The 24,428-nt window shown below is 50.2% G+C and overlaps 1 protein-coding gene across 2 annotated transcripts; it reads left to right on the plus strand.

The window, feature by feature from the left end:
• Positions 1-74: 74 nt before the first annotated feature.
• Bmf (Bcl2 modifying factor) lies at positions 75-20,588 on the plus strand. Of its 2 annotated transcripts, XM_021150201.2 has the most exons (5): positions 75-212; positions 582-711; positions 2,737-3,033; positions 4,501-4,664; positions 16,664-20,588. In XM_021150201.2, the coding sequence occupies exons 1-5, from the start codon at positions 90-92 to the stop codon at positions 16,763-16,765; spliced, it is 816 nt and encodes a 271-aa protein (XP_021005860.1). In that variant the 5' UTR covers positions 75-89; the 3' UTR covers positions 16,766-20,588. The 2 variants fall into 2 exon arrangements, with proteins under 2 accessions (XP_021005860.1, XP_085690696.1); XM_085834570.1 differs by lacking the exon at positions 4,501-4,664.
• Positions 20,589-24,428: the final 3,840 nt, after the last annotated feature.

Here is a 24,428-nt window from a genome sequence, read left to right on the forward strand (position 1 = left end):
GCCCAGCTTGAGACTTGGACCTCCACTTGCCATTGGTCAGTGGTTGGAGTGACGAAAAGAGGGGCGGGGCCTCATCAGCTGTTTGCGGGATGCCCGGAGCGGGCGTATTTTGGAAACAATACCGCGCGGTGTGCCGTGGCCTCCTCCCGCGCCAGCTTGAGCCTGCAGCAGTCGCTGCGGCAGCCCGCGCCACCACCTCCCACCGCAGCCCGGTGAGCGCCCGGGCGGCCGGGGGCTAGGCGGAGTTGGATCGTACCTCCTCCGGGAAGTGGGGAGCGGAGTCGCGCAGCGCGTGGGGGCCCGGGGAAGGGTTTGGACTGCGGGCATCTGGGGTGACCACGGGGAGTTGGGGTGCAGGGATGTGGGAACGAGGTGCAGAGCACAAATTTGTGGTTGCTGCTCCAAGAGGGGCTTTCGGGAAGCATTTGGAATTCGGAGTTGAAAGTAGGTGAGCAAATGATTCTGGGGTCCACTGCCAAGCTCCGGGACGCTCTGGCCTCCGGGTGTAACTGTGGGGTGGGGCCGTGAGTTGTGGTGCATTTTGCCTCCCTGCGGAGTCTGAAGGCTCCTCTTCTTAACAGCTGGAGTTTGCCCCCTTCTTCCCAATCGAGTGTGGGCACCAAGCCCCCCGAGTGTTCTTCACCCTGGACCCTGGCGCAGAGCCCTGGCATCACAACTCGGAGGCTGAGACGCTGTCCTGGAGTCACCCAGGTGTGTGTGCGTGTGTGCATGTGCGTGCGCGTGTGTCCTGAGATCTTAGCCACTATTGAGTTCAAGGTATCTGGCTAGTGCTAACTCCTAAGAGGAGGAGTTTATATTGAGCATCCTAGTTGGATCGCCGAAGTTCTGCGATGGCTCCAGCGGACTTTAAGCCCTTTGCTAGGAATAAAGAATTCCCTGGCGGTGCTCTCAGGAAGTGCCCTCTTCTTACCAGTCTGGACTTTACCACTTTAGCTCAGGGAAGCTGAGGGTCTCCACTCTTCCCCAGTTTACTTTTGACTTTGCCCAGAGCCCCTCCGAGGTTCACACTAACTGGAGAGCCACCTGCAGTTCTAGTGCAAAGTGGGAGGGGGGGGTCTCCGCGTTTTCAGAGCCACACCCTCTGGCTGCACCTCCCCCACTGTCCAGTCTAGGCAAGGGTTGAACTTTGGGGCTTTGCTGGGAGGGGGAGGGGAGTGATAGGCTTCAAAAGAAACACCAAGACAATGACTCCTGCTTGTGATTGGCTCTGGAGAGTCCCTACTTTGGTTGGGATAGCCACACTGCGAAGAAGAGGTTGAAGGACAGAAGAAGCTCTGCTAGGTGACATCTCTTGGTCCTTTCATCTGGAAACTTTACGCTGGAGTTACCCCTTTCCTATCGGAACAATAGCAGGCATGGCGTCATTCTCCAGGGAAGAGGGCACAGGACTACGGGTAGCTCAGGGATGGGATGGGGTAAGGCTTGGGGGTTGAAGCAAGAACCTCACAGGGCTTGCATTTGGGAAAGTAAGGTTTCTGAACCTAACTGAGATTTCTGTAAAGACTTAACCCCACAAACTACTTGGCTTGTCTTTCAAAGGCAATAAAGTGGGGATCGGAACTCCCTGGAATCCCCAGCAGTCTGACGATGACAAAATTTGTCCTTGCATCTCCTTAACCATTCAGGTGCTTGTTGATGCTTCTGGTTGCCCCAGGGGCCCTAACTGAGGAGAGGTCAGCTTGGAAGTTCAAGCTGCCGGGTGACTCCAAGTGCAGAATTTCATGAGCTGTCAGGTGGAGCGAGAGGAACTTAACACTAAGAAACAGCCCCACTGTGTAGGCAGGGAGAGAGCGCTCAGCAGGAGGACTGAATTTCACTTCCTTCTGCGAGGCACTTTGCACCTATCTCAGGTTCAGCTCTGGCAGGAATGGGAGGCTGAGTGGACGAGAATTGGAAGTCACGAAGATTAGCGAGTAGAATTAGCTGGACACTTTGCTAGAGGCCGATTCAACCCTCCAGATTAACCTGTGGTGAGCAGGCAGCTTTGCTCCTCTGGACGGGAGCTAAGCCAGCTGGCCAGCTGGAGTGACTAAGTTACGTCCCCTGTTCCAGGACACACTCACCACACCACAGAGCCTGTTTGTTGTGTTGTGCAAGGAGGGGGTGGAGATGTGCAGCAGGGTGGGGCTTAGCACGTTAGGAGGGAACCTGGCTGCTCTACAATTCCTGGCTCTTGTTTTTGCTGCATAGCCTGGAGTTCAGACTTCGCCGAGAGCCTGGAGGTTCCTGCTTAGGAAGTGTGTGTGTGTGTGTGTGTGCACATAAGTATGTTGTGCACTTTGTATAGTCAGTAAGTGTCCCCTTCTGAGCCTCCACAGCCACTTACAGAGGCTAGTCTTGCTTCTATGTCCCCAGGTACCTGGTGGTAGCACCTGATCCTACTCTTGCTGTTGCTCACAAATCCTCAGTGTCAAACTTTGTGACCAGCCTAGGTCAGAGGAGGGGGTGGAGTGGGAGGTGGGGGGAGGGTGGCTCTGGTGGGTACAGAGAAAAGGCAAGGAGGGGCCCTGACCATAGAGGCCACATTTTGGGGGTGAATGTCACCCTTGGTGGTGTTTTATTACCAGGGTTGTGTATCATCAGAAGTTGGCTTGGCTCCCTCACATAAGAAGAGCAGGGGTGGGGGGTGAGGGGAGGGAAGGAAGGAGGGGAGGGGAATCCTAGGTCTGGCCTCAGTAGGACAGCAGCCCAGATGCTTCCATTGTTCTCTGGCAGGAGAGATGGAGCCACCTCAGTGTGTGGAGGAGCTAGAAGATGATGTGTTCCAGTCAGAGGATGGGGAGCCGGGGACCCAGCCTGGGGGCTTGCTCTCTGCTGACCTGTTTGCCCAGAGCCAGCTGGACTGTCCCCTCAGTCGACTCCAGCTCTTTCCTCTCACCCACTGCTGTGGTCCCGGACTCCGGCCCATAAGCCAGGAAGACAAGGCCACTCAGACCCTCAGTCCAGCTTCCCCAAGCCAGGGTGTCATGCTGCCTTGTGGGGTGACAGAGGAACCCCAGAGACTCTTTTACGGTGAGTGCTCTTAACCTTAGAGATTGGGGGAAAGAGGGGACTTTCCCTCCCTAAACCTGCTCTGTACTATTTCCTTCCTCAAACTGAACAGCCAGGGCTATCTATTCAAGAGCTTTCAGCCTTCCTCACCTGAGCTTGGGCCCCCAATAGAGCAAACTGCATTGTTCTTTCTGTTCTTCTTGAAGGGGTTTCTTGGTCCCTGCAGTCTCCTTTCACATCCTATGTCGTTTCAGTGGCGCTGCCCTTTGGCCCCGGTGCTGATTTGCCTTTCTCGAGGTGGAAGGGAGTTTTAAACCATGTGTCACTGTTACCACTCAGCCAGTACTTATACGGAAGATTCCCAAAGACAGAAGGTGGCTTCCAGTTGCCATTTGGGACTTTCTGTGCTGGGAAGGGGAACTGGAGAAAGAGGTTGGGCCTATCTGGGCTCAGTGCCAGGAGAGGGGCTGTTACCAAGGCTAAGTCAGACAAGACCCCTTCATTTGTGGGCTTAAAGGGTTTGTTTTATGAGAAATATGCCCTCCTCTGGCAAAAGGGCAGGATTAGACACTCGGTCTGTTTTCTTCTTTTAGCACACTGGCCTGTGGAGGGAGGGGAAAGGCTCAGAGGTCATCCTGCTGTGTCTGTGGGAGCAGACGGAGCCCGCTGCACTTAATCTCAGAGGGAACTGCCCATAGGGCACTTCTGGAAAAGCAGTTCTGGCGGGAGTCTGAGAAGCTGGATGAGGCCTGCTTCGGGCTGGAAGAGGGAGGAGGCAGGAAGGTGGCAGGCGCCCCCAGCGGCCGTTCTGGTGCCAGCACTCGGTGAGCCGACTTGGCTGCTCTGTGGGCCTCAGGAGTTTTCTCATCTGCTTTGCTGCTGCTGCTCTGATCTTTGAGTGATGAGCCCAGCTCTCCCTAACTATACTAGAAAAACGAAGGCACTTTTGGGTTTTTGTTTGTCTTGCTTTTCCCTGTCCGCTTTGCACAACCCAGGAACTCTGGAGAGTTATTCCAGAGAAGAGCTTCCACCTACTGCTACCCGAGTAACACATTTAGGTCAAGTACAGCCTGATAAATGCCAGAAGCTTGGCATGGTCGTCACACACGTTAGCACCCTGTGCTATGCCATGGCACTGACAGGACAGTGCTGAGGAGAAGGCAGGGTCTGTATTCTTTCCTGTTTTTCCAGCATAAGTGTGTGTGCATGTGTGCATGTGTGCGCGTGTATATGTGTGTGCACACACGCGCTCATGTGTACTAAATATTTCAGCTACTCCTAAGCTACACCCTTGGCCCTTGTACCAACGTTTATAGTCTTGGGCAGCTGTCCAAGTTTGGCAGGATGCCCTGGTAAAGGCCAGGCTGCTTCCTCTTCCTTCTGTCCTGAGCTTTACCAGTAACTCCGGGTCTTGGCCAGAAAGGGCTGACATGGAGAAGATGGGCTAAGGGGAGAAAAGGCTGAGTTGTGGATTCTCTGTTTTTGCAGGCAACGCTGGCTACAGGCTTCCTCTCCCTGCCAGTTTCCCTGCAGGCTCACCCCTTGGGGAGCAGCCCCCTGAAGGACAGTTCCTTCAGCACCGAGCAGAGGTGCAGATCGCCAGAAAGCTTCAGTGTATTGCAGACCAGTTCCATCGGCTTCATACGCAACAAGTAGGCATGAGGGTTGGGACGGGGGTTTGAGGCTGTTGAGGCTGGGAAGCCGGAGCCAGGGGTTACTAGACCTCTGGGTGTGTTTCAGAGTTTTGGTCTTGGCTACTGTCAATTACGGATGGACCCAGATAGCATAATTAGATGAGTACTCCTGTCCTTGAGAGCTCCAGTTGCCTACTCAGCTTCACAAGAGGTGGAAGATGCTGCTGCCATCACTCCCTGCCAATGGGATGGCTTCCTGTAGTCTGGTTTGACAAACTCTCTGGACCCAAGTGGAGGGCTTGCCTCTTGCAGAATGCAGCAGTGAAACTGAGCAGTTGGGGGTGTGCCTGGCCGAGGAACAGTGGGAAACCAGTAATCGGTCCTGAGATGGGGCCTGAGTGGGGGAAAGTGGTAGAACCGGTTGAAACCTGACACTTTCCAGCTGGGGAGCCAGTCCTCACTGTCTGTGTCTGGGAACCCAGGCACAGGACTCTGGAGATTGTACCTCGGAGTCTCCCCAGACCCGCGGACGGCGGGGCGCAGTGCCTGGTGCTTGGCCGGCAGCCTGGCACCAGCCCCGCCTGGGCGGAGCATCGCGTGTCAGCCGAGCATGGCAGAGTCCATCAACAAAGGCGGCGGCTGGCAGGCTCGTGCTGGAGCCCGTTGTGCCATGGATGGGAGGTTGTCCTGCTTGACAGCCCAGCCACCGTCTGTGCTGGGCCCCCAGGTGCTTAACCCTTCCCAGGCAGGCTGGCTTTCTGAATGGCTGCCAAGGCAAGGGCGGGGCCTGGGGCTGGATCCTTGCTGGTACAGATGCTACCTGGCAAAGCCACAAGACAGGGGAATGAACACAATCTCTACCTGTGGGACTGTGTTCTTATCCTTACACTCTCTCTCTCTCTCTCTCTCTCTCTCTCTCTCTCTCTCTCTCTGTGTGTGTGTGTGTGTGTGTGTGTGTGTTTAGATCACAGGAACAAGTAACTGTCAGGGCTGGGCATAAACCGCAGATTAGATAGGCAATTTTAGATAATTCAGATAACCAGAATAGTTATTGGTAATAGTAACTTTGACTTGAGAGACACACCATTGCGGACAGGAGAGGGTGGAGCTGACCCTGAGTTTTCTGAAAACAGGCCACAGGGTGTTATTGGCTTACTATGCTCTCTGAGAGGGATTGGGGTGCCACAGCTATTTCTGATGGGTTTTCCTAGTCCTTAAGTGATTTGGAGAGAGGTTAGCTCTGTGCTTGGTTATAAGGCTGCCTGGCTAATTGCTGTGGCCCAGCCACGGTCCCCATTCCTTCTATGATTATATTGTTCAATCTTGGCTTAGCGAGTCCCTCCCAGTCCATGTTTGGACGCCTTCTGATTCTTTCCTGCACATTTAATCCACCTTGGTCGTATTCCATGGCTCAGCCCAGCTCACTCATGGTGTCTGGTCCTGACACTGACGAGGATGGGATGACACAGTGGCCATAGTCTCTGCCTCATCTAGAGCATGTCTGGAGGCTTTCTTTCTTCATTTACAATCATCTGGCCTCTGTTAACAGCTGTTTCCCAGGATATCCCCCTGTCCGTTAGTGAGCTCTGGCATGCTGGAGACCAGGCTAGAGGCCTCCTCACAGCTGGTTCAGGAGAAGACCCTGTCCTGAGGTCTCCCTACTCTTCACTGACTGATAAATTAATTCTCCTAGTTAGGGCTGTTCTTTGAGGGCACAGGTCAGTGCTAGATATGGTGCTATTGTCTCATCCAGAGTGCCCCCAAGAGGTGGGAAGGAGAATTGCATGAGAGTATGACTGTTGGCTGCCCTTTTGTCCTTGTAATAGACCTTAGTTGTTGTTATTTTCTCCTTTTCCTGCCCAGTGAGATGTGGGACATTACAATGATGTAGAAAGGCATGCTGGCATATTAAGTGTATCAGTCCTGGCCCCAGGCCAGCAGGTGTCAAACGGCTCTGGGTGTTAGTTTATGTTGGCCATATTCCTTGTGCCTACCTCTAGGCCATTTGTTTTTCTCATATATTTCCTGAGGAGTGTGGTTAAGTGGAAGACTTAATCTGGCTCCCTAGGTTGCTGGTTTAGAGTGGCTCCCCTAGAGTCACAGACAAGAATTTATAGGCAGAAATCAGTCAGGCACTGACCACTGCTAGTTCCTCTGGCATCGAAAGCAGGTGGTGATGTGAATGGTGGTAAAAAGTTCTCTCCCTCCTGCTCTCTCTCCTTCCCTCCGTCCCTCCCTTCTTCCCTCTCTCCTCCCTCTCCTTCCTTCCCTCCCTCTTTTCCTTCTTTCCTTCCTTCCCTTTGCAGGGGGTGGGGGGAGGGAGGGATAGGTACAACAGGGTCTTGCTATATAACTCAAACAGGATTCAGCCTCCCTGAGTTCTGGGATTACAGGCTTGCACCACCGTGTCCCGTTTAAGAGAAAGCCTTTTCAAGCTTGCATGTGTATCCACCTCTCTGCAGGGCCAGGGAGAGAGGCTCTGTTCTTCCTCTTGGCTGGCAGGCTGCATACAGCAGGGATGTCTGATACCTCAGTGACATTGACGTTCCGATGACAGTGATGGGTTCTGAGAGAGTGACCCCTTCAGTTTCTCTGCTGAGGAGGGAGGATCAGATTCAGTTCCTGACAAACTCACAGCTGCCCTGGTCAGGATATCTGAGCCTCTGTGCCTCTCTGTTCTCTGTGAGTGGCCCCTCCAGTCAGTGCAGGCCTAGGGAGAGTCAGAAACTTGTTTCCTTCCCTATGGAAAAGTCCACTGTGGCCAATTCTGATGGGATATTTTCAGACTGTGTTGAGAAGCTCAAAGAGAGTAGCTGCTGTGGGCCACTGAGTAAGTGAGCAAGAGGGTTAGAGTTCTTTATGTTGGAGTTTGTTTTTTTTTTTTTTTCTCACTTGGAATGGAGACCAAGAATGTCTCCATTCATAAAAACAGATTTAGAAATTCTCTAAATAGTAATTAGACATTTTAGAAATGAGAGGACATGTTCCGCTCTTTGTTTGAAACCATCTTCATTTATAATATCAAAGGGAGGATGGTGGACTTTCAAACAGCAGGTCTGGGAAGAATGTCTTCCCTGCCACTTACACAACCTCTGTTTGTGGGCAAATCATTGTACTCATCCAGCCTCAGGTTCCAGTGCTAAGCTGGCAGGCAAGCTGGAAAGGCCTTTGGGAATTGTAATACAGAGCACTATTGGCCTGGGCTTGTAGCTCAGGTAGGAATTAAACACTTGCCTAGCATTCCGGAGACCCTGGCTTTGATGCCCAGAACTGCAAAAAACAAAACCAAGAAACTGCAGTGGCTTGGAGCTTTGAACACATGTAACGAAGGAAGGATGCAAGTTCAAGGACCGCCTGGGCAACTTAATAAGACTGTCTCAAAAAGTAAGCAAGGATGTATAGATCAGTGGTAGGAAGTTTGCCTAGTGTGTGCACACATACTCGATGAATTAGGGATTTTGCCTGGACTTGACTTGATAATTCCTGGGGAGCTCTTTTGGAAGTTGTATCCAGATTGGTTCATCACCTAGCAGCCCTTCTACCCGACATCCTACATCTTTTATTCTGGGAGTCCTTGACTGCTTCCTCACCAAAAAAACTACTCCATGTTGGTCAGTAGTTTTCTGGAGCAGAGACCATGGCTGATGAGGCCACTCTGGCTCTAGAGAGAACAGCCTGGTGCAGGGACCCCAGAGGTTTGTCCTTCAGTGAGAGGTGCCCCCTGGGAAGCCATCTTCTGTCCCAGGAGTAGGAGGTCTATGCAGGACAACGCTGGGGGAAGAGGGGGCCTGGGGGAGGGGTCTCTGGAAGCTCAGGGTTCGTGAGAGTCTGTGCTGGGGCTTGGGGGCCCTGTGTTTGCTCTGTGGCTGGCTCTGTTTATATCACTCGCTATATTTAGCTTCTGAGTCATCAGTGCGGCAGACTGGAGGCCGAGTTCCCCACACACTCTGCACCTGATTGCTCTTTCTTCCAAGAGAAGGCCTTCTAGTTCCGAGCAGTTCATCCCTCTCTGCCCACCAAGACAGGCCATGGGGATGGGAGTTAGCGTTGGTGTGTTTTCAGGGTTGGGGGAGGTGGGAAGACGGGATTGGAGGAAGCACAAAGAAAGAATAAAGAAAAGTGGCTGGTTTGCCTTTTGATCCATGCCTGGCAAGCCAAGAGGGCACATTCCATGACCAAAGCAAGAACAGTCTCCTGTGTGCTGAGAGAAGGGTTCCAACCTTTATCCTTGCCCGGTCTGCCTTGTCCTGTCCAGCAGACTGACCCCATAGAGAAAAAGAACAGTCAGCTGCCAAGGCCCCAGGTTGAGAGTGAGCCTGGGGGTTCGTTCTCCATAGCAGTATAGTCTTGCAACAGGCCCGCCCCTCCTGCTCTCCCCTCTCTCTCCCTCCCTCCTCATTAACTGAGACACTTCCCTCCAGAGCTCTTCAGAAGTTGCCCAGTGGTCTTCCTGAAGCTGGTCTGAGACAAGGAAACTGAAACGCCCGGAGGGAGTTGGGTAAGGTGTCAGGAGTTTCTACTTCCTGGTTATGGAGGCAGTGTTCCAAGGCACTGTCTCCTGCCTTGCCACTTGTCCCCCAGTGGCCAGATCCAGTGACTTCCAGTTGTGTCAGAGGAAGCCCTGTCACCTCCAGCCAAAAAGTGGCAGTTCTAGGCCGTCCTTCCTTCCTTGGAGAAGTGATGGCCTTTGCTTTGGCAGCGCTCGGATCCTCTTTGTACTGTTGCCTGTGCTGTGAGAAAACCCTTGGAAAGTATTCTTTTCCTTTTTCCTTTTGCTATGTTGCTAATCATGGAGTGTCTGGGCAGCGGCTCACTGGGTCCCTGGATGACCCTCTGGGTGTCAGACCCCAAGTTAGTTTGAAAGCCTTGAAACCTGAGCTCAACTGCCTCTGACTACTGGGACCAGTCTCAAAATAGGAAGGCTGGTCCGTCCCAAAGACTGCATAAGTCTGTGCGGGAGGTGGTGCTTGCTGGGGGCAGGGGCAGGCTTAAAAGCAGAATGTGTCTGCTGCTTACTGTTGCCACCAGGCCCAGGGACAAATGTATAGTTCCTCACGTAATGAACCGAGTGGCCTTGAATGTCCAGTCCCATTGTTCCTATTCCATAGAAAACAGGCTCACAGAGGCAAAGCAGCATGCCCAAGTTACTCTGTAAGTGGTGAACTCAGGGCTGTGAGGACTCTGATTCTAAAACAATGACATTTCTACCTCCCCATCTCTGTTTCTGGGCAAACACACCCCCAAAGGCAAGGATATGATGATGGAGCTGTCATTTTCCGCCCTAACCAATCTGACTAATACTTAATCCTGGTCTCTTAATTTCTTCTTCGTTAGATTGTGAAATCGCTGAGAATGAGGTTATATCTGAACAGCCTTTGTGTCCTATAACTCTTAGCTTCCTGGGCTCCGTAGATCCTCAGTGGCTTCAGCAAAAAGCATCTTCCCAAGCTCTGGAGAGTGGAATTTTCCTAAGGTTGCATTATCACTGTCCCTGCTCTCAGCCACAGGCTCTTTCCTTCAGCCTTGGCCTGGGTAGTTTTACAGTCTGACGGGAGACTGAGAGGGGCAGTGTGCAGATCCCTCTGTGGCAATTCTGTAGACCGTGCAATTCTGTATTTTGAAGTAAATGAAGTGGTTTCAAACCATGCTCTAAGGTCCTAATTTCAGACCAGTCTTTAGTTCTATTTGATCTTCCATTAACTCTTTCTCTAAAAGGTTTCTTTCTTTCTTTCTTTTTTTTTTTTTTTTTTTTTTTTGTGGTCCACATCATCCTTTCTGAATAGTTAACAATCTGGAAACAATGCCTTTAAGTGTAATAGGGAAGCAGTTCTGTTTGCATAATGTGAGTAAACACTGAGTTTTTTTTTTTTTTTTAAGACAGGGTTTCCCTGTGTAGCCAAGGTTGTCCTGGAACTAGCTCTGTAGAGTAGGCTGGCCCTGTACTCAGTGTCCTGCCTGCCTCTGCCTCTGCCTCTTGAGTGCTGGGACTAAGGTGTGCACCACCATGCCCGGCTGATACCGCAATACATTTAGGAAAGAAAAGCTGTATAGGATCAGAGAGACCGCTCAGAGGTAGAGTACCTACTTGCCTAGCCTGCCCAAGGCCCTAGGTTTTATCCCTAGCACTGCACTGTAAATAAATAATTTTCTTACATCAACCCGTGTAGGTGTTTTGCCTGGAGGTAATGTCTATGCAGCAGGTGAATGCAGATACCTGGCTACCCTCCCAGGATAGAAGAGGGCAGCAGCAGCACTGGAGCTAGTTATGAGCCATCATGTAGGTGCTGGGAATTGAACCTAGGTCCTCTATAAGAATAGCAAGTGCTATTAACCTCTCCAGGGAAGGGATTCCTTCCTCCCTCCTTCCCGTCCTGCCTTCATCTTTAAAAAGAATAGCTTGGGGTCCAGAAGTCAGGGTCAGGGACTTGAGAGACTCATCAAAGTTGCTTAGGATTTATTTGGTATATATATATATAATGAGTACACTGTCCCTGTCTTCAGACACACCAGAAGAGGGCGTCAGATGTCATTACAGATGGTTGTGAGCCACCATGTGGTTGCTGGGATTTGAACTCAGGACCTCTGGAAGAACAGTCAGTGCTCTTAACCACTGAGCCATCTCTACAGCCCCAATTTTTTTTTTTTTGAGACCCTACTTCCCCATCAGTAAAACAGGGTTGGTAATACCTGTCTGTCCTATGACCCAGTGCAGAGATACAAACACCCTGAGTCTGACATGGTACAAATTGCTATTTGGTAAATTTGCTTTTCAAGTGTTAGATCTTTTGGAAACCTCTTTTTTCTCATTCTTTGGGTGACTTAGCCACAGGGGTTTCTGGAACGCTGGTGACACATGAAGCTCCCAGAGGGCAGGAATTGAATCTGGAAGGGAGAGGCAAAGGGAGATTCTTATCCAGGGAGGGCGGGGGTGGGGGTGGGGTGGCATGCTTTGTGCTTAATGCACAGGCCCTGAGGGACCAGGCAGAGTCTGATTTGTGTAACCTAACTGTGTCAAATCCGACCTGCAGCTAGATCCAGCCCCTTTTCTCTCCTTCCCCTTCCCTCTCTTCCTTCTCTTTTTACTCTTTGGCCTGTCCCAGACAAGAGGCTGAGTCTATCACATAAAGGATCTCTTCACCTGGGCAGACTTTAGGTATCCCTGGCCTTAGATACCTAGGTCATCTTGCAGGTCTGACTCTTCTGTAGTCAGACCATGTGCATCGGTCAAGAAGCCCCAGTGAGTCTTCCAGCTTCCTACTGCCCGGGACGAGTCGCCAAACATTCAGTTGTCTTGTTCACACACTTGCCCTTCCCCCATCATAGCAGGAAGAGAGTTTGACCTCTGGTTGGGCTCTGGGGTTACTCGTGATCTCTTTCTTAAACATTTGGGTTTTGTTTGTTTCTTTGTTGTGTTTCAGGTGGTAGGGGCATCTGTGTGTAATGGAGTTCAGAGAACAACCTTCAGGAGTCCCTCTCTCCTCTTTATGGATTCTAGGTTTTGTTTTTGTTTTTGTTTTTGTTTTTTTGAGACAGGATCTCACTATGTAGCTTTGACTGGCTTGGAACTTGCTATGTAAACCAGGCTGACAAAGATCTACCTACCTCTTCCTCCTCAGTGCTGGGATTAAAGGCATGTTGTTGTCATGCCCTGGGGGTTCTAGGAATTGAACTCAGGTTTTAGTGTTTGGTGGCAAGCACCTATATCTTCTGAGTCATATAGTCAGCCCCCTTGAACATTTTCCATTCTTTCCCTTTGCTCTCCGGTCTAAAGCTTTGTGTGTGTGTGTGTGGGGGGGGGGGGGGGGGCTTGGGGTAAGTGTTCCATCCCTTATTCCCAGTCTCTAATCTTTGGGTCACTCCATTGCGGTTTCTAGGAGCTTCCAGCCCTAGCGAGGCACATATGCCTGTCAGGGAGAGCTGGGCCCTGTTCCAGGGATTTGCCCTCGGCGATCACAGATTGTATGCTGGGTGTCTGGCCAGCTGCCTGAGATCCAGAGGCTGGCAGAGTCTTTCCTGGTTTCCCCTTCCTTCTCGTTCCCTTGGAGGGACAAGTGCTGTCCACTGTTCTGCTTTCTGTGTCCTTCATCCTGTTTGGTAGAGGCAGGTTTCCTTCCTCTGCAGTGGCTCTCCTTTCGGGTCCTTTCTCATCAGTGTCTTTTGTTTGACTCGTAGAAATATTTGGTTTATTATAGAGGAGCTTGCTTTGGGGTCTATTTTGGGGTGTTCAGGATAGACCTAAGCACAATATTCCAGGCTGGGTTTATGCCCTGGAGAGTGCTCAGGGTCTCGGGGCTAGGCTCTCAGCTCTCCCTAACCAGTGTCCAGGCCTGCCTAAGCACTGTTGGGACAGTCGACAGGACTCAGCCCTTGGCATTGTGTTGTATTCCTGAAGGCAATTGTGGCCACAAACTCCTTGGGGTTGGAAAGTACCTTCATGGTTTCCAAAGCCTGTCTGTGGCCTGCTTGGCTGCCGCTCAGACACCTGGGCAGGATCTACCTTTGGCTCTGCCACCAGGGCAAGACACTGGTTTAATGGAAAGAGGTTAAAAGGCTCTGAAGAAGGTGCCAAATTATGAAGTATTTTCTTCTAGGCTGTATGATCATTACTGGCTTTTATATTCTCCTCTGTATTTTCTTATATTTTGTAGTATTTCTACAATGAGTGTGTATTGCTTTTATTATTTAAATGTTTGTATATTTTTCCTTCTGATCTTCCTTCCTTCCTTTCTTTTGTTTTTGCCACACTGGGGGATTGAACTCAGGGTCTCTAAGAGCAAATACTCTTCCATTGAGCTACAGTCCCAGCCCCCTTCTGATTTAAATAAAATATATTTATTTTCATTATTTTTAATTATGTGCATGTGTTTGTGTCTGTGTTTGACATGTGTTTGTGTCTGGGTCATGTGCACGTGAGTGCAGGTGTCCTTAGAGACCAGAGTGCCAGATCCCCTGGAGCTGGAATTACTGGTGGTTGTGAGCCACTGCTGTGGGTGCTGGGAACCAAACTTGGGTCTTCTTCAAGACCAGTACACATGCCTAACCACTGAGATATCTAGCCTGTCTGCCTCTTCCGATTTTTCAACTGTTCCTCATGGAGCTTGTTCAGTATGTACACTCCTGGGCCCCTTCCCTGGACACTCTGACCCTGCTGGCATGGGTGGAGCCTGAACACTGTCTTGTGCCATAGTTGGATTTAGAAGTCATTTACCTATAATAACACCAGTGTTTTCCTTACAAACAGTGAGGGATCCAGCCTAGAGCCAGGCTCTCTAGGTTCCTGATCTGACGCTCTAACTACCCGCATTAGTGCCTTCTTTCTAGCTTGTGAGCCCTGAAACCTCACCACAGGGGCATGGTGCTGTGTGGTATTAAAGGCTGTGAACCCCACTGTGTGCTTCATGCTTGCCCCACCCCCATAAGTCTTCAGCCATTCGATCTGACCACTCACCAGCTCAAAGATGCTTATCGGATGCTAAACTCTGCAGAAAGATGGGGTGAAGTTGTTGCCTTGTCTTACTTCCAGAAGACTTCGGGGGCCCAGGAAGCCTCCTCTGTAGCAAATGACCTCTGTTGGTAGAATTTGAGAGAACCAAGGCCATAGAGATGGGATTGGTGCAGGCATTGAGTTATAGAGAGATGGTCTCCTTCCTTGGCCATTAAGTATTTTGAGTGATGTTGCAAAAAGAAGGATGGAGGATCTTCTTGGGCACAAACAGTGATGACTGACGGTACTTGATGTCCAATGACCATAGGTAGGGACATTGCTCTGCGTTCTAGCCAGTCCTGGCTACTTACTAGCCATCTGATGGCTGGATTAGATCTTTAGTTATCTCATCTGAGATGGTCGTGATAATATGGATCCATTTCATTGGGTTTGGGAGGTGATGGACTTTTCCATAAATAGAAGAATGCTTTTTATCTTGTACTGTGCCGAAAACCTCAGAATTCTGGGGATCTTGTTGAAAATGCACATTCCAGTTCAATGGGTCAGCATTTTCTAAAGATTTATTTATTTATTTATTATTATATGTAAGTACACTGTAACTGTCTTCAGATGCACCAGAAGAGGGCATCAGATCTCATCACGGGTGGTTGTAAGCTACCATGTGGTTGCTGGGAATTGAACTCAGGACCTTCGGAAGAGCAGTCAGTGCTCTTACCCGCTGAGCCACCTCTCCAGCCCGGGTCAGCATTTTCTAGTGAGTGCCTGTTATCCTGGGGACCACACCTTACAAAGCAGGAGTGGAGAGCACTCAGTATAGAACTACCACAGTCTGTCTCTGTTCTTGTTGCAAATCACTCTGTGTTTTCAAGCAGGCACCTGAGGGGATTCATGAGGCCAGCAGACTGGCCCCTCTGGGGACCCGTCTTTTCCTGGGGTCTCCTGTTCCACTCATGACCCTTGCACCTGTTGTAGACAGCAGGTGGGGAGGGACGGTGGAGGAGGGAGCTCTCCCAGCTGTCACTGCCCTAGTCTCTAGCTTTGCAGCTGAAGTTCAGGCTGCTCTACTGGAACCAGATTTTGTTAAGCTGGGTGTGTTTCCTCTTTATGCTCATCTTTGTTTACAAAACATGAGGAAGCCATCAGTCTCCTCAACGCCTTCTGCCAGGCTTCTCGGTGGCACACCCCACTTCCCTTAACCGGCTTGGCAGGCACTAGTCCCCACTCATTCGCCTATCCACCACACACTCCCCTCCACCATGGCCGTGGAGGTGGGGTAGTCTGTGTCAACCTCAGTTAGACATTATATTTCTTTTTGTGGCTGAGGACCCACAGCCGGCTTGGTTCCCTGGGGAAACCCGGAACTGGATGGAACTTCAAAGCTTCAGAAGTCCAGGAAACCTGGGAATATGACCTGCATTTCTTACTCTTCTCCCATGTGAGGAGGCGTTGCCTGGCAGGAGCTGATTCAACAAGGGTTGTGGTTAAGGACTGCCTAAGAGATGGCCCCCATGCTCCCTGGACACCTCTCGCAAACTCACTTGCTCTCTGGGCACTGAAGGAATCTGAATCTAGCCTGTGCCGGCCTCCTCTCTGCACACTAGGTTTTTATTCCCCTGTCCACTAAGGACCCCATGGAGAGGCCCCAGCCCTGACAGACAAGGAGAGAACAAAGACTGCCTCTTCCAGGGCTCCCTTGTCCCCTTCAGGCCTTTGCTGGCCTCTGGGAAATGATACCTGTGTAGACAGGACACCAGCCAGAAACCTTTGTGCTTTTGACCTCTGAACTTTGCCCCCTAGCTTCCCAGCCTAACGGTAGGACCTGGGATAACCTCCAGAGCTGGTGTGCATTCTTTGTTTTTGTTTTGTTTTCAAGTGTGTTCTTGCTTAACGTTTAATTGGCTCCAGTCAGTAGGAAAGCCTCCAAGAGGGATTATTTATGGCTTACTGTCAAAAGCAGCTATAAAAAGGGCAGCCCGGAGCTGGGGATGCTGAAGTGGGGAGAGGGCTGGCTGCCTCACACAAGTGTGTGTGTGTGTGTGTGTGTGTGTGTGTGTGTGTGTGTGTGTGTGTGTTTGTACTGGATGAAATCAGATTTTTGCTGCCTCAGCAGTGTGGTTTAAATTGAAGATTAACCCTTTGACCTTCACAGTGTCAAATCACTTGCAGATGGAGGCTCCCCCTCCCCTCCCCTCTCTTGTTCTCTGTGTTCCTTTGGAATGGGGGAGAGGGAGGGACTTCTTGTCTTTCTCGCTCAAGCAAGATTGTTGTTCATGCAGCTAAAGTTGGGGGGGGGGGTGTCAGGAGCCAATCTGATTAAAAGCAGTACTTGGCTAAACTCTGGAAAAATCCTGTAAGCAAGGGAGAAAGTCTGATCCTTCCGTGCTCAGTACACAGAGCCCAGCGTGGTGTTTTTAATACCCAAACTGCAGTTGTCTTGGGAGTTTTGTCTCTTGTCCCCCAGTTTGCTGGATGGCACAATGGTGCCAGCCTGAGATCTGGCAGTGGAAGCCTGTTGGGGACCCAGTAAGGAGCCTGTGGCCTGACACCTAACGGTCATCTCTTTTCCTTACAGCACCAGCAGAACCGAGACCGTGCGTGGTGGCAGGTCTTCCTCTTCCTTCAAAACCTCGCCCTGAACAGACAAGAAAACAGGGAAGGGGTGGGTCCCTGGTGAGGCTGGACCGCCCTAGTCGGATGGATCACCAGAAATGCAGTCTGGAACAGACATTCTGGGAGGACAGATACTGTCTTGTCAAGTTTTGTTATCCTTAATTTTCTATCCATGTGTACATATTACATGCCCCAGTGGGATCTTCTTTCCCCGTTCAGAACCTCCACTGGGGATGGGGGCCTTTGTCAAACACTGTTGAAGGAGAGGCAGCTGTGTCTGCTGGTAGAGTTCCTAAGGCTCTGAAGATGACCAGTTGGTGATGTTCTCCAGGAAGTGGACTGAGACTTGCTACCGGAGCTGGTTAAGTCAGGTTAGGCTCCCAGTACCATCAAACGTGTCAGCCTTCCTTTGTGCCTGATGGGTCATGGCTTTAGCCCATCAGGACCCTGTCTGGAGCTTCCTGGCTAAGAACAACTGTGCCTTGGCTAGCCAGCTTCACGTCTGGGTTCCCACTTGGCACAGCCAGCGCCCACCGCATGGGCTCAGGGATTCTTACTCAGACGCTGTCAACCTCCGGAAGACCTCAGGGAGGGTCGGACTTCTCCAAGAACCCCTCAAAGGTGCCACAAAATGAATCAAACTTGAGAGGCTTCAAGTCTGACTTGGTCCTACATGGAAGCCCCTTGATTGGTCCCCAAGGGTGCAAACTACTGCCACCTTTGCTGGAGCCAAGTAGCCAGTCACCATGCCGTTGTACCCAGTGGCCTGTGCCTTTGTCAGCTCTGTTTTCAGAAGACCCTGCCAATGACTGGACTGGATCTGTCTGCATCCACCTTAGCATAAGCACTTGGAGATGGGGTGGGCTTGCTGGGGGCGTGGGAACCCAGCAGCCATCCCACTGATAAGTTGGTCCCAGGGGAATCCTAGACCTCTTGGTTTCCTTGGAAACATGTACCTCCTCCCCCTTACCCCCATTCCTTTTCTGTACCTAGTGGGATACAGGAAGTAGCTAGGACTGAGGCTTTGTCAGCTGAAAAAGTGACTTTGGAAGTAACAGACAATGTTTAGACTATGGAACCTGCAGAGCTGACGCATCTTGAATCTTCCTTTAGCTTTCAGCTAGGCCAGAAGGGAGAGTTCTAGAACCCAGCAGGACCTTAGCTGCCTGGGAGCTCCTTCCTTCTCTCCCCGCTGCAGTGCTCAGGGAGGGAACGAAAAGCAGCTGATCTTAGAAATTAAGTCCTAAGTGTTATGTATGTAAGGAAAGACATTGGTGCTATAATGAAGATGAGCCAAGGCTCAAAGAAAGATGGCTTCCCTAAACAAAGAAGAGCACAGGATTATTCAAGGACTTTGGAGGAGAAACTCAGAGTAGACTCAAATTGAACAAGCCCAGTGACTCCCCATTCTGCAGAAGTGGGGGGGGGGGGCGGATTTCAGTACCATAAAAGGGCACCAGATCTCCTGGGTGTACAGGTTGGGCAGGTTTCTCCCTGCACAAGGCTACCTACAGAGGGGGCTCATAGAGGCTGAGGTCCAGCCTGTGCCCTGTTCTCTAGGCTGCACATCCTGATGTGGGCAGGGTGTGCCCAGAGTAAGGGATGTCTTTCCTAATTTGCACAAAGGTACTGTGTGCACTCTCAGTGGTCCTGAGGAGGACCTTAAGGCATGTGTATAAGCCTTTGTGTTTTTCTGCTCAGATGACCTGGAGATATTACCTCTTCTTGGCCACAATCATTTTTCTCAGGGTCTATACCATAGTTCGTCTGCTAAGAAAGTGGGTTCCTGTTTGCAAGGAGAGGGGACCCAAGTAATGACTATGAAGACTGGTTCTGAGGCACACTAATTATTTGTGAAGCCCAGCCTTCCTACATCCCACCCTCCCTGCAGTTTAGATGTGTGTGGGACATATGTGGTCTTCCCCTTTCCTGGATCAAGGCTATGACAGGCAGGCTTCTGGTATGTGCTTGGTACATGTGCTACGCTACATGTGCTTGGTGGTACATGCGTGCCCCTCCCCATAAAGAACCTTGTACTTCAGTTATCTTTAACACGACTTAGTAGACTTTCCATCTGTCCTAAGGCACGACTGTCAGCTTCAGCAACCTTGCCAGGTGCAGGCTGGGTACCCTGTGGCCTGAGAACTGAGCCCAGAGTTTGACCTGAATATTGAGCCTGGGACCAGGCAGAAGCTGGTCAGAATGTACTGTCTTCATTTTGGGCCAAGCCGGGACCAAACTTACTAACTCAGGCAAGTCAGGGTGAAACTTAAACCCTCTTTTATCTTTCTCCAACCTGAATCCAGGCTGGAGTTGAAGCTCAATGATAAAGAGCTTGCCTGTTGGTCAAGAGACCCTTGGATAGATCCCAGGACTGTAAAATATAAATAAATAAAAATATGCCCCCTCTCTCCAACCTCTTGGAGGCAGCTGGCAGCCCAGCTCAAGAAGGCAAGAGGTTCCCCCTGGCTGCTTGCTTTAATTGGCCGGTGATCTCTGCCTGGTGAATTGGTTTTATAGTCTCCGAGTCCAGCCCCTGGACAACCCCTCCCCTTTGCCTCTCCAGAACTCCAGGAGCTTGGCTGTCTCTAGTGAAGAGTGGAGATTCAGATTCAGAGGGAGGGAGGGTCTGACCTGTGTGGTGACCTGTAACCAGCTGAAGGCAACAGGCTTTTGTGGTGTGCTGAGGTTGGGGGGTGGGAGAGGAGCTGGAAAACTCGGTGTAGAAATGCCCTAGAGGAACAGAAGCCCTGTATTCAGGGCCAAACTGCTCTCCTAATTCACAGTCCCCAGGAGGCATTTCTCAAAGCCAGTGAACAGATCTGGAGAGGAACATCCCCCAGTCCCGTCACTGACTCCCCCAGGGAGACTGGGGTGGTACGCAGGAGAGTGGGGGGAGGGTGGGCACTTTGCCTGGCCCTGTCTCTCTGTTTCAAAGTTTGGCTGTGCTGTTCAGTTGTCCCCAGTGGCCTTGTCTTGCTCAATCAGAGGTGGAAAAAGATCACCTCCCGGTGACCTCCTTCGGGCCCCAGGGGATGGGCTGTGTCCAGAGCTATGTGGCAGAGCTTGTTTCCAGAGCTCAGAGAGGCCCTGCTGGCCTGCCTTGCTGCCCCAGTGGTGAAACCCAAGCCCAACACTGAGCATGGTAGGGAGTGGGTGTTGGGGACAGTCTAGCCAAGGCCCCTGTCTGCCCAAGACTTTCCAGGAACTAAGCAGTGAGGTCACGGTGACAGTCCTGGTCAGCGAGGAGAATATTCTGACGAGAGCTTTCCCATTCTGGGACTTGCTAGGGGGAGGGGGGGGGGTACCAGTGTATGGAGTAACAAGACATCAGCCTTCGTGGCTCTGCAGGATTTGGGGGAATCAGTACGGTGGCCACTGTGGCTGCTATGAAGATAAGGCCTTTTGGAGACAGACTGTCCTAGCCTGATACCCTGGTTGGACCTAGAGGGATACAGGGTGGAGCCACGGTCATCTCAAGTTTCCCGGGGTTCCTGTGGGCTGCAGACCTAGGGGACAGAGCCTCAAGGAAGACAGCAGAGCAAAGCTGAGCTCTTCCATATATGCCAGCTTTGGCCAAGGTGCTATGAGGTCTATGACCCCAGGCTTGCACTGCCCCTTTCTCTACAGTTGTCTGATGTCCACCCCATCTCTGGGTTCACAGAAACTGACACGGGGAGACCCAGTGAGATGTAGCATTTCCCTCATCCCCAGTTTGGTTGGCCTGGGGTCTGGGCATCCTGCCTTAAGGAAAGGAATGGGGACCATTATTTTTTAACCTGTATATAATATTTGACCTTTTTTTTTGGTTCTTTATATGTATACATGTGTAAATATCCTCTCACCCATCAAGTGGTACAGTTTTTAATAAAACCATTTAAAGCAGATCTGTTCTTTATTTTTTTCTAAGGTGTGTTAAAAGTACAAGAGGGAGCATCAAACAGCCTTAACGTGTTTCTCCCATGATATCCAGAGTTACCAACAGAGGTGTTGCATTCTTGTCATGGTCTTTCACTTCTTGGAGTTGAGAAGAACAGTCTGGCTGCATAGTAGTAGGGCCACCGAAGCCCAGTGCCTCGGGACAGAGAGGCTTTGGAGGGGTCAGCCTGGGTTCAGGTCCAGGCTCTGCCTGCCTCAAAGCACTGAAGGGAATATATCACAGGCCCCGCCACCTCTGTCACCCAGCAGTGGCAGCCTCTGTGGTGGTGATGAACCTCCTGCCTTTCTACACACAACCCATGCCCCTGGCAGGCTGAAGCCTGGGTCCCTTTTCCCAGCTTCTTGGGAGACAGAGGCAGGAAGATCACAGATTTAAGGCTATAGAGAGAGTTCAAGACTCTGTTGTAAAAGGAAAGGACTGGAGACTGTGGCTTGGTGGTAGAGCACATTCCAAGCAGGCCTGAGGCCTCAGGTTCAATCCCCAGTTCACAAAGATAGGGGTGGAGGGAAAGGGGATGGCTTAGTGGTACTGTACTGTAGCAGCGGGAACTATTAAAAATCCGGCACCACCCCGAGCTATACCCAGCTACTCTCTTCCCGTGGACAGAGGAGAAAGGAAGAAGGAAGGAAGATGGAAGAAGAGGGAGAAGATCCAGATTCCTCATGTGACTATTTCATAGATAGCCATAGGCAGCTATGAAGGTCTTATAAGGGATGGATAATTTCGGGACAATTTGTCTTATCTAGGTGGGCAGTTTATATCAATATCAATTGGCTTTGAGTTCATTGTGTGGGCGTTTTGTGGGGTGAGAATTTACTGATATAAATCTGTCTTATAAATTCCAAGCCTCTAGAGTTTGGATTTTACTGGGTTGCTGGGACTTGGGACCCCTGACCACAGTGGGTGGATGTCTGGGAATGTGAGCAGAATCCGCAGCAAGAGAACCAAGATCGGTCACCAAATGGGGCTAGCCTAGGGGTGGAAAGACCTGGGGAAGAGAGTACCTGGGTATAGCTCCGGTGGTGCCGATTTTTTTTTTAATAGTTCTCGCTACACTGTACCAAGTATAAAGACCTAAGTGTGAATTTGTTTGTTTGTTTGAGACAGGTCTTTTCTGTATAGCTCTGGCTGCCCTGGAACTCATTCTATAGCTCAGGCTTGCCTGAGACTCAGAGTTTCTGCCTGCCTCTGCCTCCTGAGTGCTGGGACTAACGGTGTGCACCCCCAGCCACCACAAGTCACCAGTTAGCTCTAAGTAGGGATCTTAGGGACCCATTTCAAAGGCCAGAAGCAGAGGCACTTTCTGGGAGGCAGCAACAGAAGATCTCAGGGGCTTGCCTGGACAGCCACTCGTAAATGAATTGATAAACTTCAGCTTCAATGACAGACCCTGTCTCGAAAGAAAAATTAGATGAAAAATTAGGGGCTGGAGGGATGTATCAGTTGTTAGGAGTGTTGGCTGCTCTTCCAGAGGACCTAATTGGTTCCCACTGCCCACACTGGGCAGCTGACAACTGCCTATGATCCAGCTTTAGAGGGATCCAATGTCTGTGGTCTCTGTCACTCACGTGCCACATGCTGCCACATAAACACATAATTAATAACTCTAAATCTTTAAAAAAACATATATAATGTATAGAGTACTAGCAGATACCCCATCTTTGACATATGCCTCCCCTCACACATGCACACATGTATCCACCACACATGAGGAATTGTTTGAAAAGATAAAAGGCAACCAGGACAAGGTGGCATACACCCTTAATCCCCGTTTGTGGGAGGCAGAAGCTAGCTAGCCTCATTTACTTAGAGAGTTTAGGCCAGCCAAAGCTACCTAGTAGGACTCTGTTTGTAAGTGACTTATATAATTAATCAAAAAGTAGCTTGTCAGAAGTCATGTGCTGGGTGTGCGGGGACTTTCCTGGCTGACTCTTTCTTGTGTATGTGTGAGACTCTAAAAGGTGATTTCCAGCTCTTGCCAGAGTTCTGTAGGTCCTTCGGGAGAACGTGCTGTGGGTCCTGTTTAGCTGTGTGAGCAGCTGGCCAGCTGGCCTTACCTGTGACGTGCTGCTGTGAAGACCTCAGCTGTCCATACATGCCCTATTCTGTAGAGTGTGGCAACTTTGGTTGATCTTTTCTTAGTGTTTTGCTTTACAGATCAGTAAACTGAGGCCCACACCAGCACTGCACTTTTCTATGTAGGTTAGTTAGGTTTTTCAAGACAGGGTTTCTTTGTGTATCCCTGGCTGTTCTGGAGCTCACTCTGTAGACCAGGCTGGCCTCAAACTCACGGAGATCTGCCTGACTCTGCCTCCCAAGTGCTGGGATTAAAGGTGTGCGCCACCAGTGCATAAACCCTATGTAGGCTTTTTAAATAGCTGAATCAGGTCGGATGTGTGTGAGTGTGTCACTCTGTTTCCACTTGAAAATCACATTGCTAATGCCCGGCTATTAGAGGACGCCAAAGCGTGTCTATTTTTAATGCCAAATAACTGCCTCTTCTATAAAACATGGCACTTCTAACTGCTCTATATTTGAACAGCAAGGTTTATTTTTACTGGAGTGTAGTGGAAGTGGGACTCGGGACTTGGTGCCATCCAGATGTTACTCTACATGTCATCTGCTAGATTGTGGCTGAGTCCATTAAGTGTCCTATGAGGTACACAGAGGATCAGAAGGTGCCTAGTGATAGTAATGTATTCATTTTTAAATAGTTAAACAATTTCTTTTGTTGTTTATTTTTGGTTCATTTGAGACAAAAATTTTCAGTATAGCCCTGGCTGGCCTCAAACTCATGGTAACCCTCTGCCTCAGCGTCCCGAGTTCTGGGATTCTACACCTTATCTATCTATCTATCTATCTATCTATCTATCTATCTATCTATCTATCTATCATCTATCTATCTATCTATCTATCTATCTATCTATCTATCTATCTATTCATTTAATTTGAGACAGGCTTTCACTATGGAGCCCTGGCTGGCCTAGAATTCACCCTGTAAATCAGGCTGGTTTCAGACCCACAGAGATCTGCCTGCATCTGCCTCCCAGGTAGTGGGGTTGCTAGTGAGTGCCGTGGTGCCTGGCCCTTTACTTTCTTTCTTTTTTTTTTTTTTTTTTTTTTGGTTTTTCGAGACAGGGTTTCTCTGTGTAGCCCTGGCTGTCCTGGCACTCACTTCATAGACCAGGCTGGCCTTGAACTCAGAAATCTGCCTGCCTCTGCCTCCCGAGTGCTGGGATTAAAGGCATGCGCCACCACGCCCGGGCCCTTTACTTTCTATCTGGCAAGTTATCTTGAGCCTACTTTTTTATTGATTCTTTATGAATTTTATATCACACGCCCCTATTCCTGTCATCTCCCTGTTCCTTCATATCCTCCCTCTGCCCTTACAAACTCCCAACTAAAAGAAAAAAACAAAACAAACGAACAAAAAAACCCAAATAATAAAAACCATCTTATCCTGGAAACTGTAGTATGCCACAGTGTGTCACACAGTGTACTCTTTAGTCCACACATCTTTGCTTACAAATGTTTATTTAAATGAGTTGTTGATCGGGTTTGAGGCCTCTGGCTTCTCTACACTATCAATACTCCTCTCAGATTTCCTGTTGTTGCCCTGTGTCATGGAGATCCTGTAGCTTTGGATCTGCAGGACCAGCCCCTTCATGTGCTCCAGCAGTTCATAGATGGGGTAGATGTTGGGGTGGGCCACCTCAAAATCATGAATCTGGACCTAGGTGGTATCTGAGATGGTTTGCTGGCCAGCTCTTGCACCCATACCACCAGG

The sequence above is a fragment of the Mus caroli genome, unplaced genomic scaffold, assembly GCF_978045245.1.
Source record: "Mus caroli unplaced genomic scaffold, Mus_caroli_1 scaffold_2, whole genome shotgun sequence".
In the NCBI taxonomy this organism is placed as follows: domain Eukaryota; kingdom Metazoa; phylum Chordata; class Mammalia; order Rodentia; family Muridae; genus Mus; species Mus caroli.

What these genes read in the sequence shown, in the direction of transcription:
- Bmf (XM_021150201.2), top strand. Translation starts at nt 90, where the DNA reads ATGCCCGGAGCGGGCGTATTTTGGAAACAATACCGCGCGGTGTGCCGT. An exon ending in CCACCTCCCACCGCAGCCCG is followed by an intron (nt 213 to 581) that starts GTGAGCGCCCGG and finishes TCTTCTTAACAG; the next exon opens with CTGGAGTTTGCCCCCTTCTT. An exon ending in ATCGGCTTCATACGCAACAA is followed by an intron (nt 4,665 to 16,663) that starts GTAGGCATGAGG and finishes TTTTCCTTACAG; the next exon opens with CACCAGCAGAACCGAGACCG.